Here is a 22,414-nt window from a genome sequence, read left to right as displayed (position 1 = left end):
AGATGAATAACATTAAAACCACACTTGGATTTATCATAATTATTCCACTGTGGATTTTGAATTGCAGATTTAGAAAATAGCATTTTTAGATCTATATTTTGTCTCCCACACTGCTCCATTCTCTCACCTTCCACTTATAGCATCTGCTTTCCTGCTGTAATCTAGATTTTATTCTTGACAGTCATGCTGCTAACGTAACTCTCTATGAATTCTGAAATCAATGTTAACACTTATAGAAATTATTGTATAAATAGCAGTAATCCTACAACTTCGGAGGCCTTACTTTCGCAGTCTGCCTCTAGCATGTAGGGAGATCTCATGGTTGCAGTGTCAGCCCTAGTTTGTTAATGCATTCAGGCTGTTAATGCATGTTTTTTATTATTAAGAAAGGAACAGTGTTGCAATAATTGTTGCAGAAAATTTTAATTTACAGTATGTTCTTTATGTGAGGTGTTGAAGATTGTTAAGGGAATTGATAGTGCTAATGCGTCTTGTTTCATATTTAATGATGAGAATGGTAAGACTAAGGGACACTAAGATATATTTTAGCAGGGAAGAAGTCATCTTCAGCTAAGGCAGCTTTATTTTTTTAACCAAATGAGTAGCCTTTGGAATAGGTTGCCTTCAGATGTGATGGATGCAGTTAACTTAGTTGAACGTAAGGGAAAGCTTGATAAATATTTGAAAGATAAGAGCTGCCTTTGAGATTTTATCTTGTTTGTTTAATGTGGTGAAAATGACAATTTATGGACCAAAATATCCCTTGCTGTCCTGGAATGTTATGCTGTTGTTAAAAATTTAATGTGACTTGAATGTTAGTAACACTTTATGTTCTTCTTTTAGGTAATCACAAGAAGAATAAGTAAATTAAAATAATAGTAGTTCTAATGTATTAAGCATTTTATCTGGCCTGTAAATTAACAGAACTCTTGTAGTGAAAAATTCAATATTTTTCTTGTATATATTTCTCTTTTGCTAACTGTTTATATCCCAGAACATTGCCATAACAATGTGTATTTTAATTCACTTGTATGAACACATAGTTTATGAGGTAATTGTTATAGGTAGTTTTTGAGTAATGTTTATTACATTTAACTCTCTGGGTTTTAATGTAACAAAATGATAGATTAAAATTGTTATTAGAAGTTGGATCCTCTTAATGTTTTTATTATGATTTAAAGGAAAGAATGAACAATATAAAAAAATGAAAAAGTGCAACATGATAGCTAACAAATTGCAAAAGTTAGTGAAGAATTCAAAGTCAGCTGGCAACTCTATTTCTGAAGTTTCAAGCTTGGAACCAAGCTTTGCTGTGACACAAGACCTTAATAGGCTTCAGGACAAGCAGAGATGTAGCACAACTTTTAGCAGGGTATCTGATGCTGGAAAGATGGTTTCTAATCAAGGGGAGAGAATTTTGCAACAATTAACATTTCAGAGGGTTCCTGCTCAAGCTTCTATGGATCAGTCAGTCGTTTCCTGTCTGGATTCTTCCATCAATCAGCTTCCTGATGACTGGGTGTCCAATAATCACCAATCTCTGAATGAAACTTCTGGACAGTTAACTGAGAGAGGAATAACCAGTAATGTGGAGGATGTCAGTATAAAAGTTGAAGTTGATTCAGTTTCCATGTTTGAAGAAGCCCCAGGAGGAGAGGAAGGCTTAAGTGAGTGGCAGAAGGATTCAGATAAAAGGATAATGGATGAAGCAGGTAGGATATTTTGTATATTATTTCATATACAGTACTTTCCTCCACTTTTCCTGTTTTATGCTGCCCTCTATATGCAAACTTTTTTATAACGCATTCTACAAGCCTTCTACACACCCCTATTGGAATCAGAGATTCAAATGTGTCTCTCATGCAACTAATTGTGCATCGCCTCTCCACCAATAGGAGAGCAGTACAATCACGTGATGCATGTGACTCCCTCTGTGCACCTCTACCGAACTATCACTTCTTGTTTGGCAGTACTCGTGTTCAGACATTTTGAATTTTGCTCTTGTGTTCTTTGTCGTTGAAATTTAACAGTTTATTGCCACAGTGGCTTAACTTTAACAGTTTTACAGCCACAGTGATTTTCTATTCTTTTTTCTTATACAGCTGACAAATTTGTTTTCAATTAATTTCCAATCTTTAGTTTTTTGCACGATGTATTTATCTCACCACCAATTACGACAAATTCCATGGTTTCCTTATGACCATAAGCACTTTTTGCCATTGGGTGGGGTGGGGGCATCGATGGATTTGCCTGCAATCGTTCGCTGGGTGATCAGTTGTTATATGGGTGAAACACCTTCTTCTACTGTTGCCCCACATTTGGCCTTTGTCTCGATTGGCTTATTCTCCACTTATGTGTCCTCTCAGACCTTGTTCCAAGTGTCTTCTACCCACATTTGACACCTTTCTCTGGCTTCTCATCTTCATCGTTCCTTTGAGGACATTCTTCAGTGGGTCAAGTGGACTACACCTCAGATCTTCTTCTATCATGGTTTCTTCGTTGTCGGGTTTTCATCCCCCACCTGCAGTCGTTTTTCACACTTTTGTGTGACTTTGACTGGATAAGTATATTAAAAGTTTTCTTTCCTTTCAGGGGCCCTTGCTCTGTTTCTCTTCTTATGGATCCCACTCTATGGCGAGTGGTGCCTGACCAGATATTATTTAACTCTAAATCCACACTGTATGCCTTGTAGAATTATGCACTCTTTCCATGGCTCAGCATGCTCACCTTCGAGATGGGTGTTTCACAAGATCGCTTGTAGGTGAATAATCTCGCAATATTTGCTTCATAAATATGCCTGTCCTGGACCGTACCACCCATGGACAGCATGGGTAAAGCAGAAGGGGATAGCTGCCCATCCCTGCCATGTCTCAATTGAATAATTCGGGATGGTCTGCTTTTCTAAATAGGGTTTTGTGATCACCCATTGCACTGTCTCAGGTGTCAATGTTCCAGTGAGCTCTCCATCACACTATCTGCCCCCATTGTCTTCAACTGGAGTATGAGTCCTTACCACATACCAGTTCCAAGTCACTGGGGTGGTTGACCATGGAGGCATCCTGCTGAATGTGTTCCACAAAGATGACTATAACCATTTAGTTCAGAGTAGGGTGGTGTTCTGCTGGTGTAGATAGCATATAATCCTCCGGATTGAGTTTAATATACCATGGAGTGAGACGTAAAATGTAGTTCACCCCTTCAATTGGGAGCCCTTATTCTACCATTGCATGGATGTCAATACCTCACAGGCTGGTTTTGGATTTTGGAGTGAACCAATCAACATAAGTCCTCACACAGGTTTTGGGTTGTTTATCTTTCTCCCTCAATTATCCCTTCTGTGTTTTAGGTCACAGTAAGGATATGTGGGATGTCTCCGTTGATGTCCTGGGCTCTCCCTTGTTCTCTCATGTGAGATGGATGTTATTGCCCTTTGGATGTTCCAGACTAGTTTCATGCTCACGGGAGTTGTTTGCATGTGATGGACTTCCCTAGGATGCTGGATGTCCTATTTCCAGCTTCCTAGCTCAGTGCTAATCCTGTGTCATGCCCTGGATTCGATGTGTTATTATCATCCATGATTCTGGGGTTTGAGGTGAAGATGGTATGATCCTTATCCTACTGTCACGTGGATGTTGGTACCCAGTGAGGAGGTTTTTGATGTAGTTGACTTACTGAGTATGGTCTGCCATGCCATAGCCACTCTACACCATGGGACTCATCCTCGTTTACCCACCTTCTTCCTGTGGGATGGAGATCATTTCTCTTCCTGGTAGGATCACTCCCTGCCATATTTTCTCACACTCAGATGCACTCCCTTCTTTTTCTGCCATGTTCTTCCAATTTCATACTTAGTGACAAGTATACCTGGATCAGAAGTGCTGCAGTTCCCCTCTTCAATTCTCCAAATCTAACACACTCATCTACAGAAGTATCCTTCGAACTCTTTTGGGGGGTATGTCTGTTCTTCCCTCGCACCACTCCCTCCTCCTTATCAGTGTGGGATTCCAGATAATCTTGTGAGCAGAGGGAAGTACCATATCAGAAGTTATAATTTTCCTATACTGAAATTGTATTTCTTATAGGTACTTCCCTCTGCTCACACTCCCACCCTTCCTCCCCACAATCTTCTGGTGCTTCCATTGTCTGCCAAACTTTGAAGTGATAGTTTGGTAGAGGTGTATAGAAGAAGTCACATGCGTCACATGATTGTACTGCTCTTCTATTGGTGGAGAGGTGACGTATGATCATTTGCATGAGAAATACATTGAAATCTTTGATTCCAGTTGGGGAGGTGCAGAAGGTTTGTGGCATGCATTATAAAAAAGATCACATATAGAGGGCAGCACAAAACATGAAAAGCTAATCTTGTGAGAAGAAAGAAGTACCTATCAGAAACACATTTTAAGTATAGGAAAATTATAACTTCAGACATGATGGTTTGATTTGTTTTCTCTTTTATGAAAGTTTATAAAGTTTTCCTGTGTTATATTTGAATTTGTGTGGCATAAAAAGAGTTTGGGATGCTTGTACTCAGAGGCATTGCTAGATACTTAAAAGATTTGGGGCTCAGACCCATAGGCGTGGGGATTTTCAGTGTTTCAGTATGATATTTTGATTTTTCAAGACACCAACTGCGGATTTGGGGCACTGTCAAATAGAATTGGGCTGTTGGTCGTGTGTGCCAGCGCCTAGCAACACCTCTGCTTGTACTTGTTTATTTAAGTGGTGTGAACTAAGGAATAATTGAAAGAATTTTTAGAATGTAACATTAAGATACTGAATAATTAAAAATAATCTAAAAAGATTTATTTATCACAGAAATTAATTTTTACAGTGAGTCACAGATTATCGTGATACACAATAGATGTATTTCTATCTCTTTTTTTTTCTCCCTGACTTTAGGTGAAATCTTAATAGTAAATGGAAATGAGACTGGTACAAATTAAAAATGCAATGTAACACTAAAAGCTGAAAGTAATAAGTAAAAACAAGTTTATTTGTAAGTCTTTGTTTTGTGAATGTTTGTTCTTATCCTTATTGTCATAAAGCAAAAACTCTGTAAGTAGCCAAATGAACATATGGTGTGATCAGCTTAGTTTTATTATTTTTTTTGAAATTGTATCACTTTTTAATCTTCTTTGAAATAGCTAGAAGTGCAGAAACTGAACAAAACAGTCCATTCAAAACCTGTGACATCTGTTCTAAGAGCTTCCAGAACTTTAGAGGCGTTCTCACACACAAGTTAAGAGTACATCGGACCATAAGCCTATCTCAGCATTTGCTAGGTAGTTTTCCAGTATATGTGTCCTTCTTCTTTAAATCACTTTGTGATTGTGATATTATCTTTTCAGAAAACTTATAAGCAGAAGTTCTTTTTCCCCCTTTTTTTTAGGTAACACAGCTGTTTAAATAGTTTATTGTTTATTGGATATAACTTATCACTAATCATATTTTAAATGCCTTGAAATTTCTTACTGTATTATTTCTAACTTGTTGGAAAACATTGGAGCTTTTTATTGTTGCTTGAACAGAGGTTTATCTAGTTTTACCAAAGTTTGAATTTCCATTTTTTTTTGTCTTCACCATGTGATGTTCATTTTGTCTTAAGTGATTAATGTAGGAGCCTGCAGAAAATTAAAGAGAAGTGCATTTGAAAAGGAAATGAAATAGTTACTAGCATGATTTATATCAAGTTTTAGCCAATCAGAAAAATTCATAAAAGTTTGAAAAAATAAACATCATTACAGTGAATATAACTGTCCAAACTGTGATTGTTTTATTGTGAACATGTTTCAGAAGATTAAATCGAAAGAAGAAAGTAATAATTTATTCATAGTAGATTACGATATGAATGAGAGTTAAATATCATTAAATGTGTGTTTATAATACAGACTTGTGAGATCCAGTCTATTCTTGAATTTGGCACATATAACTGAGGTAATGGTTTATAACTAACAATATAATGACCTATTCTTCATGTACTTATATTAAAACAGGTTACTTGTGGTTAATAAAAAAAACATTATTCACATTTTACAATCAGAGTTTCCTTTCAACATGTGTATTTTTAAACTAGTGTAAGTTCTCACGACACTAAACTAAGGAAAATCAAGCTTTGGTCAAGAGGTTGTGTTTATATTCAAGTGTCCAGTTTTTTTAGAATACACTTGAGTGTTCAGAGTATTCTAAATGTAACTTTTTAATTGTAGGACTAATAATAATTTTTTTTCAGGTCAGAATTCAAAAATATCTAAAACAAAGAAAGTGAGACGCTGTATTTTTTGTGGAAAGGGAGGTTTTAGTTCAGGACGTACTGCAAAAATGCACATGTTATTTTGTAAAAAGAAAAACTTTCCTGAAACCAACAATAGAAGTATCATGCAAGAGTCTGTGATTAATGAACCTAGTGAATTACACAGGGATGGTAGCAAAGGTACAGGAGTTACTAGTTTCTTTGATTTTGATTGAATCTCTAAAGTTCCGATGTTCCGTAGATTTTTAATGTTGACGTTTTAACTAGATTATTTCATAAGTAACTTGATTACTACCAGAACTTATTCTCCATGTGTCATGTTAACAGTAGGTAATTGTTATTCTCATTTAGCACAAAGCTGTCAAAGCACTACATAACTTCAAACTGAATGTTGCTCTAAACATTTCAAAAACAGTTTCTTGTAAAATTTTATGTTAAGTATTTATTCATTTTAATTAAGAATGCTTAAAATTTTTATCCAGATTTTCTTCTATCTCATTTTTAGTTTATTTAAATTCTTATATTTTTGTTAAAATAACTTTGCCAATGTTTTAAAAAAGAGGGATCATTTTGTAAAACAAATCTCAACTTTTGTTATTGATGTTTATGAACAGAGAACACTTGTAGAGTATTCTGGGTTTTTTCAGAGTTCTAGATGCTTCTGTCCAAACTAGCTTTGATTTTTTTTTCTGCTTGAATTTGCAACAGTAGAATTAATTTAATAATTTATATGTACATATTTTTAATTCATCTGGTGTATTCTTCTTTTCTGACTTGTTTAAGATATCCAGTAAAGATCTTTTAATATTTTTGAAAACATTAGAACCAGTGATGGAGCAAACCAATAAAAGTAGGATGGACTGTGACATCTGTGCCAAACAGTTTAAGAATTTTAGAGGATTGCATATTCATCAGGCAAGATCTCATGGATCGTCTGTTTTAATACGGGCTGCTGGTAATTTATTTTCAGTTTTAGTACATATGAAGAAATCCTGGTTTTTATTATATTAATTCTATATGACAAAAGATTAACTCTCTCACTGTTGCCTACATCAATTCAGCCAAGTTCGTGACCCAAAATTGACCTTTAGAGTTTCCATACTATAATTTCTAATATATTTTGTGTATCTTCATGAAATTTTGCAAGCTTTTAGTCAACATTACAAGTCTTTTGTAGAAAAAAACCTAAATTTTTAATGAAATATTTTTGCTAAAAATTTTCCTGTGAATATATGGAGCCAAAGTGTTGACTACTCTGAGTGCAAAGCGATTTTTATGTTAAGATTAAAAATACTTTTCTTCATCTGAAAATTTTCAAATTTCACTTGCACAATCTCTATAATCTCCTAAATAAGTTTCCAACATGTTTTAAAGTAAACCTTTTTAAATTATCTGTTATTTTATTTACCCTAACTCTATACAGGATCGATCAATTTGATCAATCTCATAATGACCATAGAAAAATATGAAATAATTATAAGTTACTTTTTTTTTTCTAGAATTACTTCAAATTGTAACTGGAAACTACATTTGTATATCCTAAATTGCTTAACCCTATTAGACCTGGCTACAAATTTTACCCATATCTAATGTCACTCTTGTCATGTTTCATTCCAAAAATAAAATTAGTGACTGAAGTTGTTTAAAATTTGACAAGAACATTCCTAAATGTTTGTAGTTTCAGAAAAAATATTTAGATTTTATTTTTTCTACCATTTCTAATAGATAATTCGTAATTGAATGTAATTATTTGCACTCAGACTTTCAACAATATTTATTATTTTACAGTTTTCACATTTCATTTGCATAATCTCCTAAATGCATATCAAAGGTTTTTAAGGTAAATGTTTATATTTTATTTTCTCTACTATATCACGAACTCTACCTATTATTATCAATGTACACAACAGTGAAATGGAAATATTTACATACCTTTTAGTTCTTCTTGGAAGTGTTTCGAAACTCCTTTTTTTTTAATATGCATAATTTCATGCCTCTATCTTTTCACTTATAGTTTATTTTTAATTTTCCTTTCCAGTTCTTTGTCTTTTATTATTTATGCCAGTACATCAACTGGTGCCCATGGGGTTTTATTATTATTATACGATGACTCCCGCATAGAGACTTGTTTCACTAATGCTCTTTGCACACATGAATGATGCCATCTTGTTTATATACTTTTTCAATCCAGGCAACAATAAGTTAAACTTGTACTTTACATCTACATACTCATGTACATTGCAAGCTTATGAGGCTAAGAGTGAACCACTGCTAAAGTTGAGGTTTTTTCATAGTGTGCAGATCACGTGACACTAAAACTGCTGTTTAAGTATTTTTGAAAGGTTTCCTTTGAAACAAAGGAATTATAACTTAGATAACATAAAAATTCAAATTATGACATACATTATAATGTTAATTTCATTGACATATATTGATAGTAAAGTGGTTTAATTAAATTTTGAATGTAATAATACAAAGGAATTTTAAAATAGTTGCTGGTGGCCATAGGGTTAAAGCTCAAAACAACAGACATCTGTTTCTACATAACTTTTATTGTTTCATTGCCCTTTGAACCATGTCTGACTAATAATCCCAAGATACAAGTTGTAAATCACTTGGCAAACATGTAGCTCACATTACTATATTAAATTACATAACACACAAGCTATTTGCGAGCTGCTCGTGAGCATACCCAGTGAAAAATATTTATTTTATTTTTTCTTTATCTAACCTAGTAAGTTTTCAATTTTTACATTTTAGTTACTTTTATAATAATGAATACACATGAAAAACAAGAAATATAGCACTAACCTGGGTCTTTTTTTTGTTGTTGACTGTCAATGAAACTTAATCCCACTTTTTTATATTAATGGTATGACTACACTAAGTAGTTTTTTATTTAATTAAACAATGCATTTAAAAACACATAAAATAACATGTAAAAAGCAGACAATGTTCGATAGCTATCATAATTTTTCTGGCTTTCTTAGTATGATATAAGAGCTGGTAAAAATTCAGCTAAGCTCATCGATGTATTTACTGTGGAAATAAAGTTTGAACTGGAAGCAAAATAGACAATTCTCTATACAGAAAAATGTATAACATAATACATTATACAATAGATTAAACTTTTGCTTCCTATTGGATATAAATAATATAGTATTAAACATCAGATAGAACTATTGGTAGTTTGTGAAAAAGAATACGTGACAGATGGGTGTGGCAAGTGGGTTTGATTTGCTAGCTTATGGCTCCATACAAAAATAACATTAAAGGCTGTTTAAATTATGATTTGCCTGAGTAATAACTACATTATAATGAGTAAGTTATGTTAAATTCTGTACTTCTTGGAGAGGTGATAAATATTAGAGAGGAGAGGAGATCTAGAGAGCAAATGTCACAATTCTCATACTTGGGGAGGTTGAGGTTATTTTTTAAAATATTTCCTTTTAAAATTAAGAACTTAAAACTTATTTGGTATTAAAACTTGATTTGTTAACTATGTTTTTATGTTAAGTTTATTCGTATACCGTGATAATAGTGGTTTGGTTAAATTTTAAATGTAACTCTCTAAAAGTTTATAGCATGTTCACTTTGACCTGCCTGTGGCAAAAAGGTTAAAGAAGATCCAAAATAAGCCTCTTAATTGGCTAGACTTGCATCTAATCATAAAGTACTAAAATATGATAAAGTTCATATAAAAACACTGTTTGTAGGAAGTTAATTTTTTTTCTCATTTTATTAAAAACATTATTCTTTGTAAATTGAAAGAAATTTTACAAAACAATTACAGACTGTTTTCTCTAAATATCTTAGTTATTGCACAATCATAAGGATTCATTTTGGTTACTTATTTTACTAAAAGTGGTCGTATGGTGTAAGCAGCTAACTATATGTTTTTTATGGTTGAAAGGTATCATTTTTAAAAACTGTGGATATAAAATGGTTTTAAAGATTTCAATGACTTTATGTAATTCACCAAGACTTGGGACGTTGTTTTTAAAGACAATAAACTTTTTGATTAATGTGAAAAAAGTAATAAAAATGGATTTTAGAAAGCATTCATTAGAGAAGTAAATTCTGTTACAAGTAACGTGAGTTTTATAAGATGCTCATGATCACATTTCTGTATTATATTTGTATGCAAAGGTTTCTTTCTGATTGACATGAATATTTTTTACCACATGACTACTACTACAAAAGAGATAAAAGCACACATATGACTTCTCTTACTTTACCAGAGCTTGATTCCCAACAAAATTCTTATCAAGAAAAAACACCTCAAGGTTTGGATGGCCGGGTCGAACCTTCAGTGCAACAGTGCACAGTACCAACCACAAAATCTTCCACGAGCTGCTCTGAATATAATCTTTCATCATCAGAAGTGTCTGCCACACAGGCAGAGGCATTTGGTAATAATAATGAGTCTGTTGAGAATATTTCAGAAAGAGACTCAACCAATGATATGCTGGGAATTGTCATGGAAAATGAAGTTGATTCACTTCCAGCTTTTGACAGTGAACTAACACTGGTTGGCAAAACTCTTTGTTTATGGCAGAATGATTTAAATGAAGAGATCATTGGTGAAACAGGTGAGGTGCAATTTGAATGAAGAAATCATTAATGAAACAGGTGAGATGTGATTTGAATGAAGAAATCAGTAGTGAAACTGGTGAGATGTGATTTGGGTTCAGAGATCATCAGTGAAACAGGTGAAATGTGATTTAAATTAAGAAATCATTAGTGAAACAGGTGAAATGTGATTTCAATTGAGAAGTCATTAGTGAAACAGGTGAAATGTGATTTGAATGAAGAAATCATTAGTGAAACAGGTGAAATGTGATTTGAATGAAGAAATCATTAGTGAAACAGGTGAGATGTGATTTAAATGAAAAGATTGTTAGTGAAACAGGTAAGGTGTGTTTTGAATGAAGAAATCACTAGTTAAACAGGTGAGGTGTGATTTGAATAAAGAAATCATTAGTGAAACAGGTGATATGTGATCTGAATGAAGAAATCATTTCTGAAACAGGTGAGATGTGATTTAAATGAAGAAATTGTTAGTGAAACAGGTGATATGTGATTTGAATGAAGAAATCATTAGTGAGACAGTTGAGATATGATGTGAATGAGTAGATCATTTGTGAAATAGGCGAAATGTGATGTAAATGAAGTGGTCATTAGTAAGACAGATGAGATGTTCTTTGAATGAAGAAATTATTAGTGAGACAGGCGAGATGTGATTTGAATGAAGAGATCATTAGTGAAACAGGTGAGATGTGATTTGAATGAAGAAATCATTAGTGAAACAGTTGAGATGTGATTTGAATGAAGAAATCATTAGTGAAACAGTTGAGATGTGATTTGAATGAAGAAATCATTAGTGAAACAGGTGAGATGTGATTTGAATGAAGAAATCATTAGTGAAACAGGTGAGATGTGATTTGAATGAAGAAATCATTAGTTAAACAGTTGAGATGTAATTTGAATGAAGAAATCATTAGTGAGACAGATGAAGATGTGACTTGAATCAAGAAATCATTAGTGAGACAGGTGAGGTGTGATTTGAATAAACAGATCATTGGTGAAACAGGTGAGAGGTGATTTGAATGAAGAAATCATTAGTGAAACAGGTGAGATGTAATTTGAATGAAGAAATCATTAGTGAAACAGGTGAGATGTAATTTGAATGAAGAAATCATTAGTGAAACAGGTGAGATGTAATTTGAATGAAGAAATCATTAGTGAAACAGGTGAGATGTGATTTGAATGAAGAAATCATTAGTGAAACAGGTGAGATGTGATTTGAAAGAAGAGATCTTTAGTGAAACAGGAAAGGCTTGTATGTAGAGCTCAATAGTAAAAGAGGCAAAAAACATTTTTACTTGGATGTGTATTTAAATTAAGAAATATTTTTAACTCAGATTTGTGCAATTAAATCAGTGTAATCTCAAAGACTGAACTTAGATCCTTACACAATTAAAGCAATCCAAAACTTTAATTATAGCAGAAATGATCCACAGCTCAAATAGGAAATGTTAGTTCATGTTGATGAATCAATACAACTAGAACATGAATTGTTTGGAAGTCATTGTAATAACTTTAAAGTTTTGTGTATATTACAAGTGATAAACGTTCATAATTTAAAAAACACTGACTTTTTTTTTTAATAATCCACCAAAAACATTTTCACTGTTCATAAGACAAGTTTTTTTCTCCTCACAAAGTGATTATTGATTTTGAAATATTTTATATCTGTTTTGCACTTACGTATAATGTCATTTGTCAACTAAAATGCAACAGTGTGTAGGATTTGCAATGTATTGGATCTCCCATTCCTTATTACTAGGCAGTGGTATAACAGGTTTAACTTACAGTCAAAAATGGTACAAAATGTATTTATTGTTCTTTCAGTTGGTGAGGTGGAAGAAGTACCTCATTGTTCTAAAGATGATAATGAAGAATTCCAAAGATCCCTCAGCATCACATTCCCTGATGGTAATCTTATTGTCCAAAATGTGTACAGTGAGAGACAGCTTGATCCAGATTTGTCTGGTTACCTTACAAAACAAGTTGTAGAAGTGGCCAGTGAAACACAGTCTACTAGAACTGTCCGACCTTTGAACAATTTTACGGAACAGAATGTCGAGTTAAACAGTGATAGTCAACTTAATGGAACTACTATCTTCCAGCCCAACCTTAAGTTTGGAGTAGCCCACCCCTCTTACAGAACAGAGAGTTCAGTTGAGCAACAAGCAGCAGTTTAATCATGAATCTTTCTGCTGTAATCCTGTGACCAGTACTGGTCTGGCTGTAGTTGAGTCTCTCTAGTGTTCTAATGACTAAACACTAACTGCAGCGAAAAAACAGGATGTTTAAGTTATATAAAATATCAGTTTTTATTATATAATGTACATAAATATTGAAAACGGAGAGATTTCTTTATGTAATAATGTTTTATTAGGTATGCTTTTTGCATGCAACAGAGCAGTATCTTTACTTACAGTCAGTGGTTGGGTTGTATTTTTAAGCAAAATTACAAAGAATCTAGAATCTTTTAGTTCACTGTTAAATCCTAAACTAACTGCTGAATGAACCAGGTGCATTGCTATTTTTGCTGGTGCAAATATTTTCTTAAAATGCTTCAAAATAATGTAGCTGCAGTAGATAATGAAAAAAAAAGTTGACTCTTCATTTCCTCCACTGACTTCAGTGAAACACAACTCACACAATATACCGTGAAAATATAAACAGTTTAATGTTTACTGAATCGATTTTGTTTTGTTTCTTTTGGTGTTGTTTCTGTGGAACTTTAGATGTTTTTTTTTTTTTGTGCTTAAACTCTTAAAAGCATAATTTTATTACGTTTGTCTTTAAAGGACATTGCTAAAAATGGGAACAATACTTTTATCTCTTACAGCAACATTCTTCAGCTAAACAGGTGTTCTTTACTGTATTAGTTAAAGCAAGTGGAATCTTACATTTGTGTAATTTTCTTTTTTCTACATGCTTGACTACGATTGTTTTACAAATATTATAATTAATTTAAATTCAATACATGTGAGCCTAGCAGTACTATGTAATCATAAGTTTAATAGCTCAAAGAAATATACTTTTTAATTGTCCTGCATATAATACTCCACATAACATTATATTGTGATATTAATAGCAAGTTTTAGTTCATTCTTTGACTTCTCAAAACATTTGAAACCTCCTATTTCTGTTATGTAAATTGACAGAATCTTTCCAGGGTGTGTTTACAACATATCATAGTTCACCGATGCATCTCTTCCTAGTCTTGTTATATCTGTAAGTAGAGTGCCATCTGATGACCAAATTTATTATGAGATGTTCTTCTCAGTGTGTATTTAAATGTTTAATATCTAGATTGTGTTATTTTTATGAAAGTTTTGGGAGCCAAGGGTTATTTTTAAATGGATTTGTTTCCTCATATTGTTTCATAATTGTGTTGTTTGCATTTTTATTTCAGTGTTTTTTAGTCCTGCTGGTAGGATATTTATCCACTTGTTTAAAAGTTCTTGTAAAAATTCTGATTAATAAGACAATGCTTAATGACATGCCATTGTGCACACTGTGGGTGTTTTAACTGAGGACTTGTAATGTGCACTGCTTGTCCAAGAATTCATATGCACAACTTTGACACTTCCTAGTGTCATCAGTGTAGATTTAAACACTTCTTTCTTGTGTTGTTGTTTTATTCAGAGGCTGATATAAGCTGTTTTGAAATCAGTTTCTACTAGCAATGTTTTCAGTGTTTTGTTGTTATTACTGTGAAAAACAAGGACAAGTATAGAAATGCCAGTCTTTCTCAAATTAGTGGGCTGTCTTCTAACATAGTAATTTAAAATACAGCTCTCAAGTTTGAGGCATAATATACTAACTAGGGTTTTTGTTTTTTGTGTGAAGAGAAATGCGTGTACAGAAATCTTTTCTTAAGAATAACTTTAGGAGAGAAAACTCCCCAATAAGTAGTATGTTTGTGACTAAGATATAATGGAAAATTTATGGGGCTTATGTATGCCAGTAACCATTACAGATTCTCGAGTAAACCTGGTTATGTCTTCATCGTCATGTTGATATCTATCTGTGTGTGTATGTGAATGTATACTAACCACTTGGATATCTTACAAATGTTCAAAAACACTAGAAGCTTAAGTCTTGTCATTCTTTAATAATCTCTATCTTTAGAACTGTATATAATATTTTAAGTGTTAGAATTTTCACATTTTAATTGTTATACTGTGTTTTCTGAAAAAAATAATCTGTATGTAAGTTTTGAATTGAAATTCTCCCGAACCTGTGAATCTCATAACAGGAAAAGGATCCCTTTTAATTTAAAAATTTTTCTCGCACCCCAAACCTACTGATGTTTTTTGTTTTGAAAAAATGATTCTGTGTACCTGAAAAGCTTTATTCTAAAATTAAATTTTAAATTTAGGTAAATTTAATTTTATTAAAATGTTTTTTTTTTATTCTCTAAATCATATTTTTAAAATTATTTCTGTGGAATTTTGGACATGAGTTGCAGACTGTAGTTTGAGAAATGCTACTCTAGTATATTGATGTAGTGCTGCCTCAGGTGGCTAATCGGGAAAACCAGTTTGAGCATTGAAACATCAATTTTCGAGAAAAATACTGACAGGTAGTTTCAGCAAGATATGAACAATAATTTTCTGTCTCAAATGAAAATAATAATATAGCTTTTTCTTATAATAACAATGAAACCAAATTAACTAAGCTAAAGTCATACAATAATTTGTTCTGGATTGGATGAAGGAAATACCATCCATTCAGACTTGGAATATTCTAATCATGCTATTCCCTCTATTAGTTAAGAAATTCTGTCATTGAAGCACTACATCTGTAATATTTCTAATATTAACTCAAAAAATAGAAAACTATACATTTACATAAAAACTGATGTTTAATCAGATCAACCATCTTCTTTGTTGTTGTTTTTTAAACAGAAGTAGTTGTCGATTCCTCTCCTCTAGATCTCATTTAGTGAGCACAAGGCATTTTGTCCACATGGCTACACTCAAGCCATGATTTATGTGCTGCAAGTCTTCCCTGGAATAATTAGTGATGTTTGTTGTTTGCTCTTTCAATAATTTTTTTGTTAGTCAGTCAGTTTGATGATCTTTTCAGAATGTTAAATTTGATTTGCTATATTTTTTGTCCTTTTATCCATATTGCTAATGATCTTGAACTTTCACCATAATACGAGTCTGGACAGTTAATAAATGGAACTTTGTATATATATATATATGTAACATTGAGAGAACACAAATTTAAAATCTGTAAAATATAGGCTAGGCATCAGTGACTGGCTTATGGAATGACTTGTCATCAGCAGTAGTGGGGCTGGCAAAGATTAGGGGGGACTAGTGTATCTTTGTGGTCTTTATGTTATGTTTGGGCAGGTTTGGCACTTGGGGCATTGTTGGAACTGTATTATGTTCTAGAAGTCCTCAAAATGATCTGCACACGGTCTATAGTAATTGCAAAGTTCTTAAGATATTCTCCTTCTCCAAACTCTTACTTAACTGTTCTTTGCTCACTTTGGACACCTGGTAAACAGATTTTTTTTTATCACAACATAAATACATTCTCTATGATATTTAGTACACAATGTGTATATGCAACATTTAGATTTATGTTAATGTGGTATTCGGGTATAACAAGTACCCTAAGTTTTCTGCAAAAACATGGAATGTTGCATGAAGAATAAATTGAACACAGACAGCAAAGGAAAAACAAACACAGAAAATAAGTAAACCAGATCTTTATTCACAGTATTGTAAACGATCTTTCTATAAAAAAAAAAAAAAAAAAATTTGCTGCCTTTTTATTTTCTGTTAACTTCTCACTGGGGGTATGAGAAAAATAAGGTTATACTGCATTCTCAGTTCACATAGAGGTCCTAGTGCAGTATCCTATAATCAATAGACTACTTACCTCAACAAATATTCCAAATAGTATATTCAAGGGAGAGGACCACAAACTTATACAAATATCAGTAACATCCCTTAAGATGAGCATGCACATCCTTGGGAGTGGGGACACATAGTTACAAACTGATACAATCATGTGTAAGGTGTAACTTTTACCAAAGTAAAAGGTTCAGTATACATTTACGACCTTCCAATTTACAAAGACGTCATACTACATGCAGAACACCTGCATGAAAAAATTACTGAATATCCCTTACTAAAGATATATCCTAAATTAGCTATGGAAGGCTGAAACTAAGTTGTTTTAAGTGTGATGTTAATATATTATTAGTTTACAATCATTCTGCATTAAAAACATATGTGTAGTACAACTTTTTACATTAAACAAATTTGATAAAGTATATATATAAGAATATGTTTTATTCTCCCCCCAGTGGCTCAGCAGTAAATCTGAAGGCTTAATATGCTGAAAACTGGGTTTTGATACTTATTGTTGGCACAGCAAGATAACCCATTGTGTAGCTTTGTGCTTGACATCCAACAAAGAAACAAAATAATGACAAGTTTAAACTAACCGTGTCCTACATATTTATGTTAGTTCAGAGAGTTTGACGATGTGGTGATATATGTATAAGTAAATCTTGATATAACTAACAACTTTTCAAGTTCTTTTCTCCAGACATTGTGAAATTTAACACTGCATACCAGTATTGACTCTTTGTTGATTACCATTTTCTTGCTAGCTACAATTTTTGCAATAGTGCCCCAAGCTCAATGTTAAGTAGTCCTCAAATGCTCATTATAGTAGTCTTAACAAAGTGTTCTCACCATTTACAAACTGGCCAATCTCTATGAACACTTGCCTCCATAATCAACTTTATTAAGTAGCACTTGTCTTTTAAAATATATATTTCTCACTTTTAAACTCTGAATCTTTCAAGTTTGAGTTTCAAACAGAATAAGAATATATCCTACCCGAGTTGTCTTGCATTTACGTTCTCTGCATAGGAAGGTATTACATAGCAAACCAATTTTTAATGTTATTTTCAACAGCTGAGCCAAAGTTTAAAGCCTATTACACATTTCTTGGGTGTTTTTTGCTATGGAATCTTCACTACAGATTTTGAACTGATAGTGTCTAATAAAGTTTGGTGATGTACAGTAGAAAATCAAAAGGCTAGAATCTACTTCTAATCTTTCTTTTGTTAATATCCTTTACTGAAATTAAGTATAGTCTTGGAACAAAAAATGGCCTTCTTTTCTAGAATCTTTAAACTGTCAATATCTGTATTAAATTCACCGTTTGACTTTTGTTCAAAAACTTGTAAAGTTATCTGAGTAATAACCAGACATCTCACATAATTCTGTTGATTGTCATAATAAAATATTTTAATGTAAAATATGTTGGAGTTTATCACGATTATAGATTTGACATTCTTAACAACTGATTTGTTGGAAGTATTCGAAGTTGGGAATGGTTCTTTTTATCAGTGAACTAACCAACTAGCGTAAACCTTTGAAAATTGTGCATATTCTGGATCTTTAAAAGCAGAATTACTTTGTGTTTTAATATTTTGAATTAAGTAATATACAGATAGATAAATATGATTTTGATGGGAGAATTACTGGAATCCAGTTTCATTTTATAAGTATATTACTCCAGGTAGTGAAGAGTATTCAGTTGTTTACATACTTGGTGTAACTTAGTATTATCTGTTTTAGAATTTTTTTTTAATCATTTATCGTTTTCTTTTTTAGATGACATTTTTAGTAAATACATTGAAATTTCACAGTATCTCAGCATCAGAAGTTTCAAACAAATGAACATCAATCTTGTAAGTTGTTAAAACTGTGTATAAAAGTTTTGTTGATATTATATTTTGTGCTTATTGTCTTGTTTCTACTGCTGATGGGCTGGGTGTGGCCAAACAGTTATATTAGGTCAGCAGTAAACTAGAATTGGATAATGTGTGGCTATCTCAGCTGGTAAATATGAATATAACGAATCACTTCTCAGGATTTTTTGAGAATATAAATATTTTCCTGTTCGTTTTCTGCATGCATTGTGTTGTACACCCTTGCACTTACAGCTCTCCATGTAGGGAGGTATTACATAACAAACCAATTTTGGATGCGATTTTCTTGTTTCCAACAGGTAGCCTAAAGCTGCAAAAGCCCAGGCTCAGGGAAAGTTACACAAAATAGTAATTGAACACAACTTAAGTAATCTTATTAGTGAACTGACCAATTAGTGTAAACTTATGAAAACTGCACATTCCAGAACTTAAGGGTAGAAGTGGAATTACTCTAATATTTTGAATTAAATAATATAGATAGATAAACAAGGAGCAGATAATTTTGACGAAAGAGTTTCAAAGTCAATTCATTTTACTTGTTCAGTTACAAGAAGTAGCACATTAGGATAAGGACACTGGTTTATGATGTGAAAAATACAGGCTAGTCCTCGGTGAATGGCTTATGGAATGAACTGTCATTAGCAGTAGTGGAGACTGGCACTTTACAAGAGCTTAAGGGGTGAACTGATGGTTTCTTGAAAAATAAATGATGAGTTTGAATTTTTTACTTTTCTTAAAAATGGGGAAGCAAGGACCTAGGTGTGCTATAAGAGTGACAGTCAAACCCAACTTTTTGGTCTGACAAGAAAAGTCCATAAGTTTGTAGTAGGTGCTGTTGACTAGCTGCCTCTCCTCTAGTATCTTGGACAGTGTTGTGAAAATAGCATTTTTATGTAGCTTTGAAAGAAAATTCAGAAACAAACCTACTAGCTGCCTGTATGATCTAAATAGTAACTAGTAATGTGTTTAGCTTGGCCTAACCATTTAAAAATGGCAAACAGGTTATATACTGTAGAGATACAAATATCTTTCAGGACTGTCGTAGTAAAGGTCTTGACATTAATGGTCCACTAATACTCCAGGGCAAGTAAGAAATGCAATGAGACTCAAGGCTTAATATTGAGCATCTTTTTTTATTATTCACTTTTTGATATATTCATGCATTTGATTTGTTACATTTTTTGCTATGAAACAGTGATATCAACTTCCCAAATTCAACATGCTCAAACTACTTATTTCTGAAAGCGGAAGTAATTTAACAACCAATCAGAAATGTTTTTCCTTTCTCTGCATAGGGACATCAGTACACTACACAGTTTATTCCATAGTATCGTACCCAGAGGTGTTGCTAGGAACTGGCACACAAGGCCCGATTCTATTTGACAGTTGGTGTCTTAAAAAATCAGAATAGAAAACCATGATCAATATCATACTGAAAATTCTCACACCTATGGGCCCGAGCCCCAAATCTTTTAAGCACCTAGTGATGATTTTGATCATATCCATCAACATATATTAAGCATCTATGGATATGTATAAGTGATACTTAGAATGTTTAATCTTTTCCTCATTCATTAAATAAATTAATTATGGTTTAGTAATCATTTACAGTACTTAGATTTTTAACATTTTATGCAAATATTGTACTTTGCATTTTAACATGCACGATCAACTGAAGGCCTTAACTCTGTTAACAAAAATAGTTTTATTTCAATTTTAATCTCTAATTTTACTTTTCAACTACTGAAACAGTAAAAACTTTTTTATTTGTCATTATGATTATTGAACATTGCACTTTTGTCGGCTACAATTATATTTGAAAATTTTTTTTATGGGCATGGTGGTTTACAACATGATGTGTACCAAAGACTCGAAACAATAAAGGATGATTGTTTGATTTATTTAGCAATAAGAACTTTGCTTTTTAATAATTTTGACGGAACAATCTTGGATTTCCCAAGATTCACAAGTTAATTTTTGAAAGTAAACCTATCACAATAAAAATGTTCTTGTCATGCGTACATTTTGTTTCATAAGCAAACAAGTTCTGTGTGACTAGCTCTGGGCTAGTGACCTGTCAATGCTAGTAGGTTATATGTAGAGCTCTGCAGTATTTCAGTTACTTTGTAAAATTTCTCAAAGGTTTTTTGATAAGTGAATTTTAAGAAATCTTTGAACAAATGATCGGTTGATGAAAAACTTTTATCAAAACCAACAAACGTTAAAGTTGAGTAATGCCTTATTGGAGTTTGAAATGGATAACAATCAAATCTTTCATTTAAATCAATAAAAATTATATGGATTAATAGACTGTAGAAAATACATAATTTTTTTTATTTTCTAAAAATACAAATGTGACATAAAAGATACGATACATTATGGTAATAAGAAAGTTATAGGAATTAATGTTCAAAATACCTTTTGGAAAGATGTTTGTTAGCTTGATAAATTTTATGGATAGTATAAATAATAAAGAAATGGATATATCATGAATCATTATGATACAATCCAAAAATAAAATTAATAAGAAAACTTTAGCTCACTCTTCTCAAATGAAAAATTGAATATATTTTATAAATGATATTATTTCAAACAAGGGATTTTTTACAGTTACTTTGAATTTACAGACATTTTTAAGTTTATATCACTGAATGTTGGGAATTACAAATTAAATTAGGTCATCTTTTAATACAAAAAGAAGTTATTTTGAAAGAAAATAAAGAATACAAACAGATAAATATCTTTCCAAATAGGCAGTTGAATATCTAGAACTTAAACCTACGAAAAAAATAGAAGAACGTTTTTTTTTAAAATAAAGATCTTAAAAATATTTAACAGTTATATGAATCATCATTTATAATTACAAATATTTAAAACTTTGATGGTTTCAAGTAAAAATTGTATATAAAATTTTAACTCGAGATGCTTTCTAAACAAGATAAGAATTCAACAATATAATACTTGTTATTTTTATATGGAAAAAGAAAACTTAGAACATGTTATTTGGTCATGGAGAGATTCAAACCTTTTTTTGGATTAATGTGGTAGTTAGGCATACCATGAATTTTCTACCTTCTTAGTTAAATGTAGAATCTTTCAAAATATTTTGTTTATTCAGTCTGAAATATTGTAAAGTTGACTTTGTCCCTTTGTTACCTATGGAGATAATACCTGGTCTGCCCTTGGGATTTATTGCTGTAACACTGCATGTTCTACAAGAGTGTAGAAGATAGCAGTGTCCTTCAATTGTAGGCCAGATATCTCAAGGTTACAGCTCTCCTTTGTTGAATGAGAATAGCCATAAACATGGACAGCACTAGTCATTATGGATAAGTCTAATGATTTAGATTCAAACAATAATGCACATAGGATCTTAAGTGAGTTGTTTAATGGGAAAACATCTTGGGGGACGAAACCAGTTGATCAGTTCACAGAACCAGTGAATTTTGACTGTCCAGTATCCAGAAAGTAAGTTCACACACTATGTTATGTTTTGGTAATAAGTAAATTGTTTTCATTTTGTATCACAAATCATCTCCATTGGTTTATTTCTTTGCTTAAACTCAGTCAGTTTAGGTAAATTCTGCCGCCATTCCTCCTGTTATGAAATGGACCTAACTAATACTCTTTGAGAAAATCAGCTTAATCTGAGAATACCACAGTAAGTTAAAATTTCATATTTTCATTAGTGTTTGGTACTAAATCATTAAGTTATTGTATTGGAAGCTATATCACACAAGCCATTACTGTTTCATATTATACTGAATGCTGCATTTTATAGATAAAGAAGTAGAATAAGAAAAGAAAATCCCTGTTCATTAAATGGTTAT

The 22,414-nt window shown here is 32.3% G+C and overlaps 1 protein-coding gene across 5 annotated transcripts in view; it reads left to right on the top strand.

Moving 5' to 3' along the window:
* Positions 1–17,176, top strand: part of LOC106462112 — a 35,580-nt gene extending 18,404 nt beyond the window's left edge. Inside the window, exons 10-16 of one of the 5 annotated variants that reach the window (XR_002611164.1) lie at positions 1,182–1,712; positions 5,148–5,285; positions 6,233–6,433; positions 7,077–7,208; positions 10,495–10,845; positions 11,286–11,716; positions 11,799–11,809. Coding sequence is in view for 4 of the 5 variants with exons in the window: in XM_013921998.2 (XP_013777452.2) it covers positions 1,182–1,712; positions 5,148–5,285; positions 6,233–6,433; positions 7,077–7,208; positions 10,495–10,845; positions 12,668–13,020 (1,706 nt within the window). In the remaining variant the exon portion in view is untranslated. Of the gene's footprint in view, positions 1–1,181; positions 1,713–5,147; positions 5,286–6,232; positions 6,434–7,076; positions 7,209–10,494; positions 10,846–11,285 lie in introns of all 5 variants that reach the window. The other 4 variants (XM_022389254.1, XM_013921998.2, XM_022389255.1 and 1 more) reach the window with 4 other exon arrangements.
* Positions 17,177–22,414: the final 5,238 nt, after the last annotated feature.

Source organism: Limulus polyphemus, unplaced genomic scaffold, assembly GCF_000517525.1.
Source record: "Limulus polyphemus unplaced genomic scaffold, Limulus_polyphemus-2.1.2 Scaffold1097, whole genome shotgun sequence".
NCBI lineage: Eukaryota > Metazoa > Arthropoda > Merostomata > Xiphosura > Limulidae > Limulus > Limulus polyphemus.
Note: the sequence above shows the minus strand (reverse complement) of the source record. Positions and strands in the feature narration are given on the sequence as shown.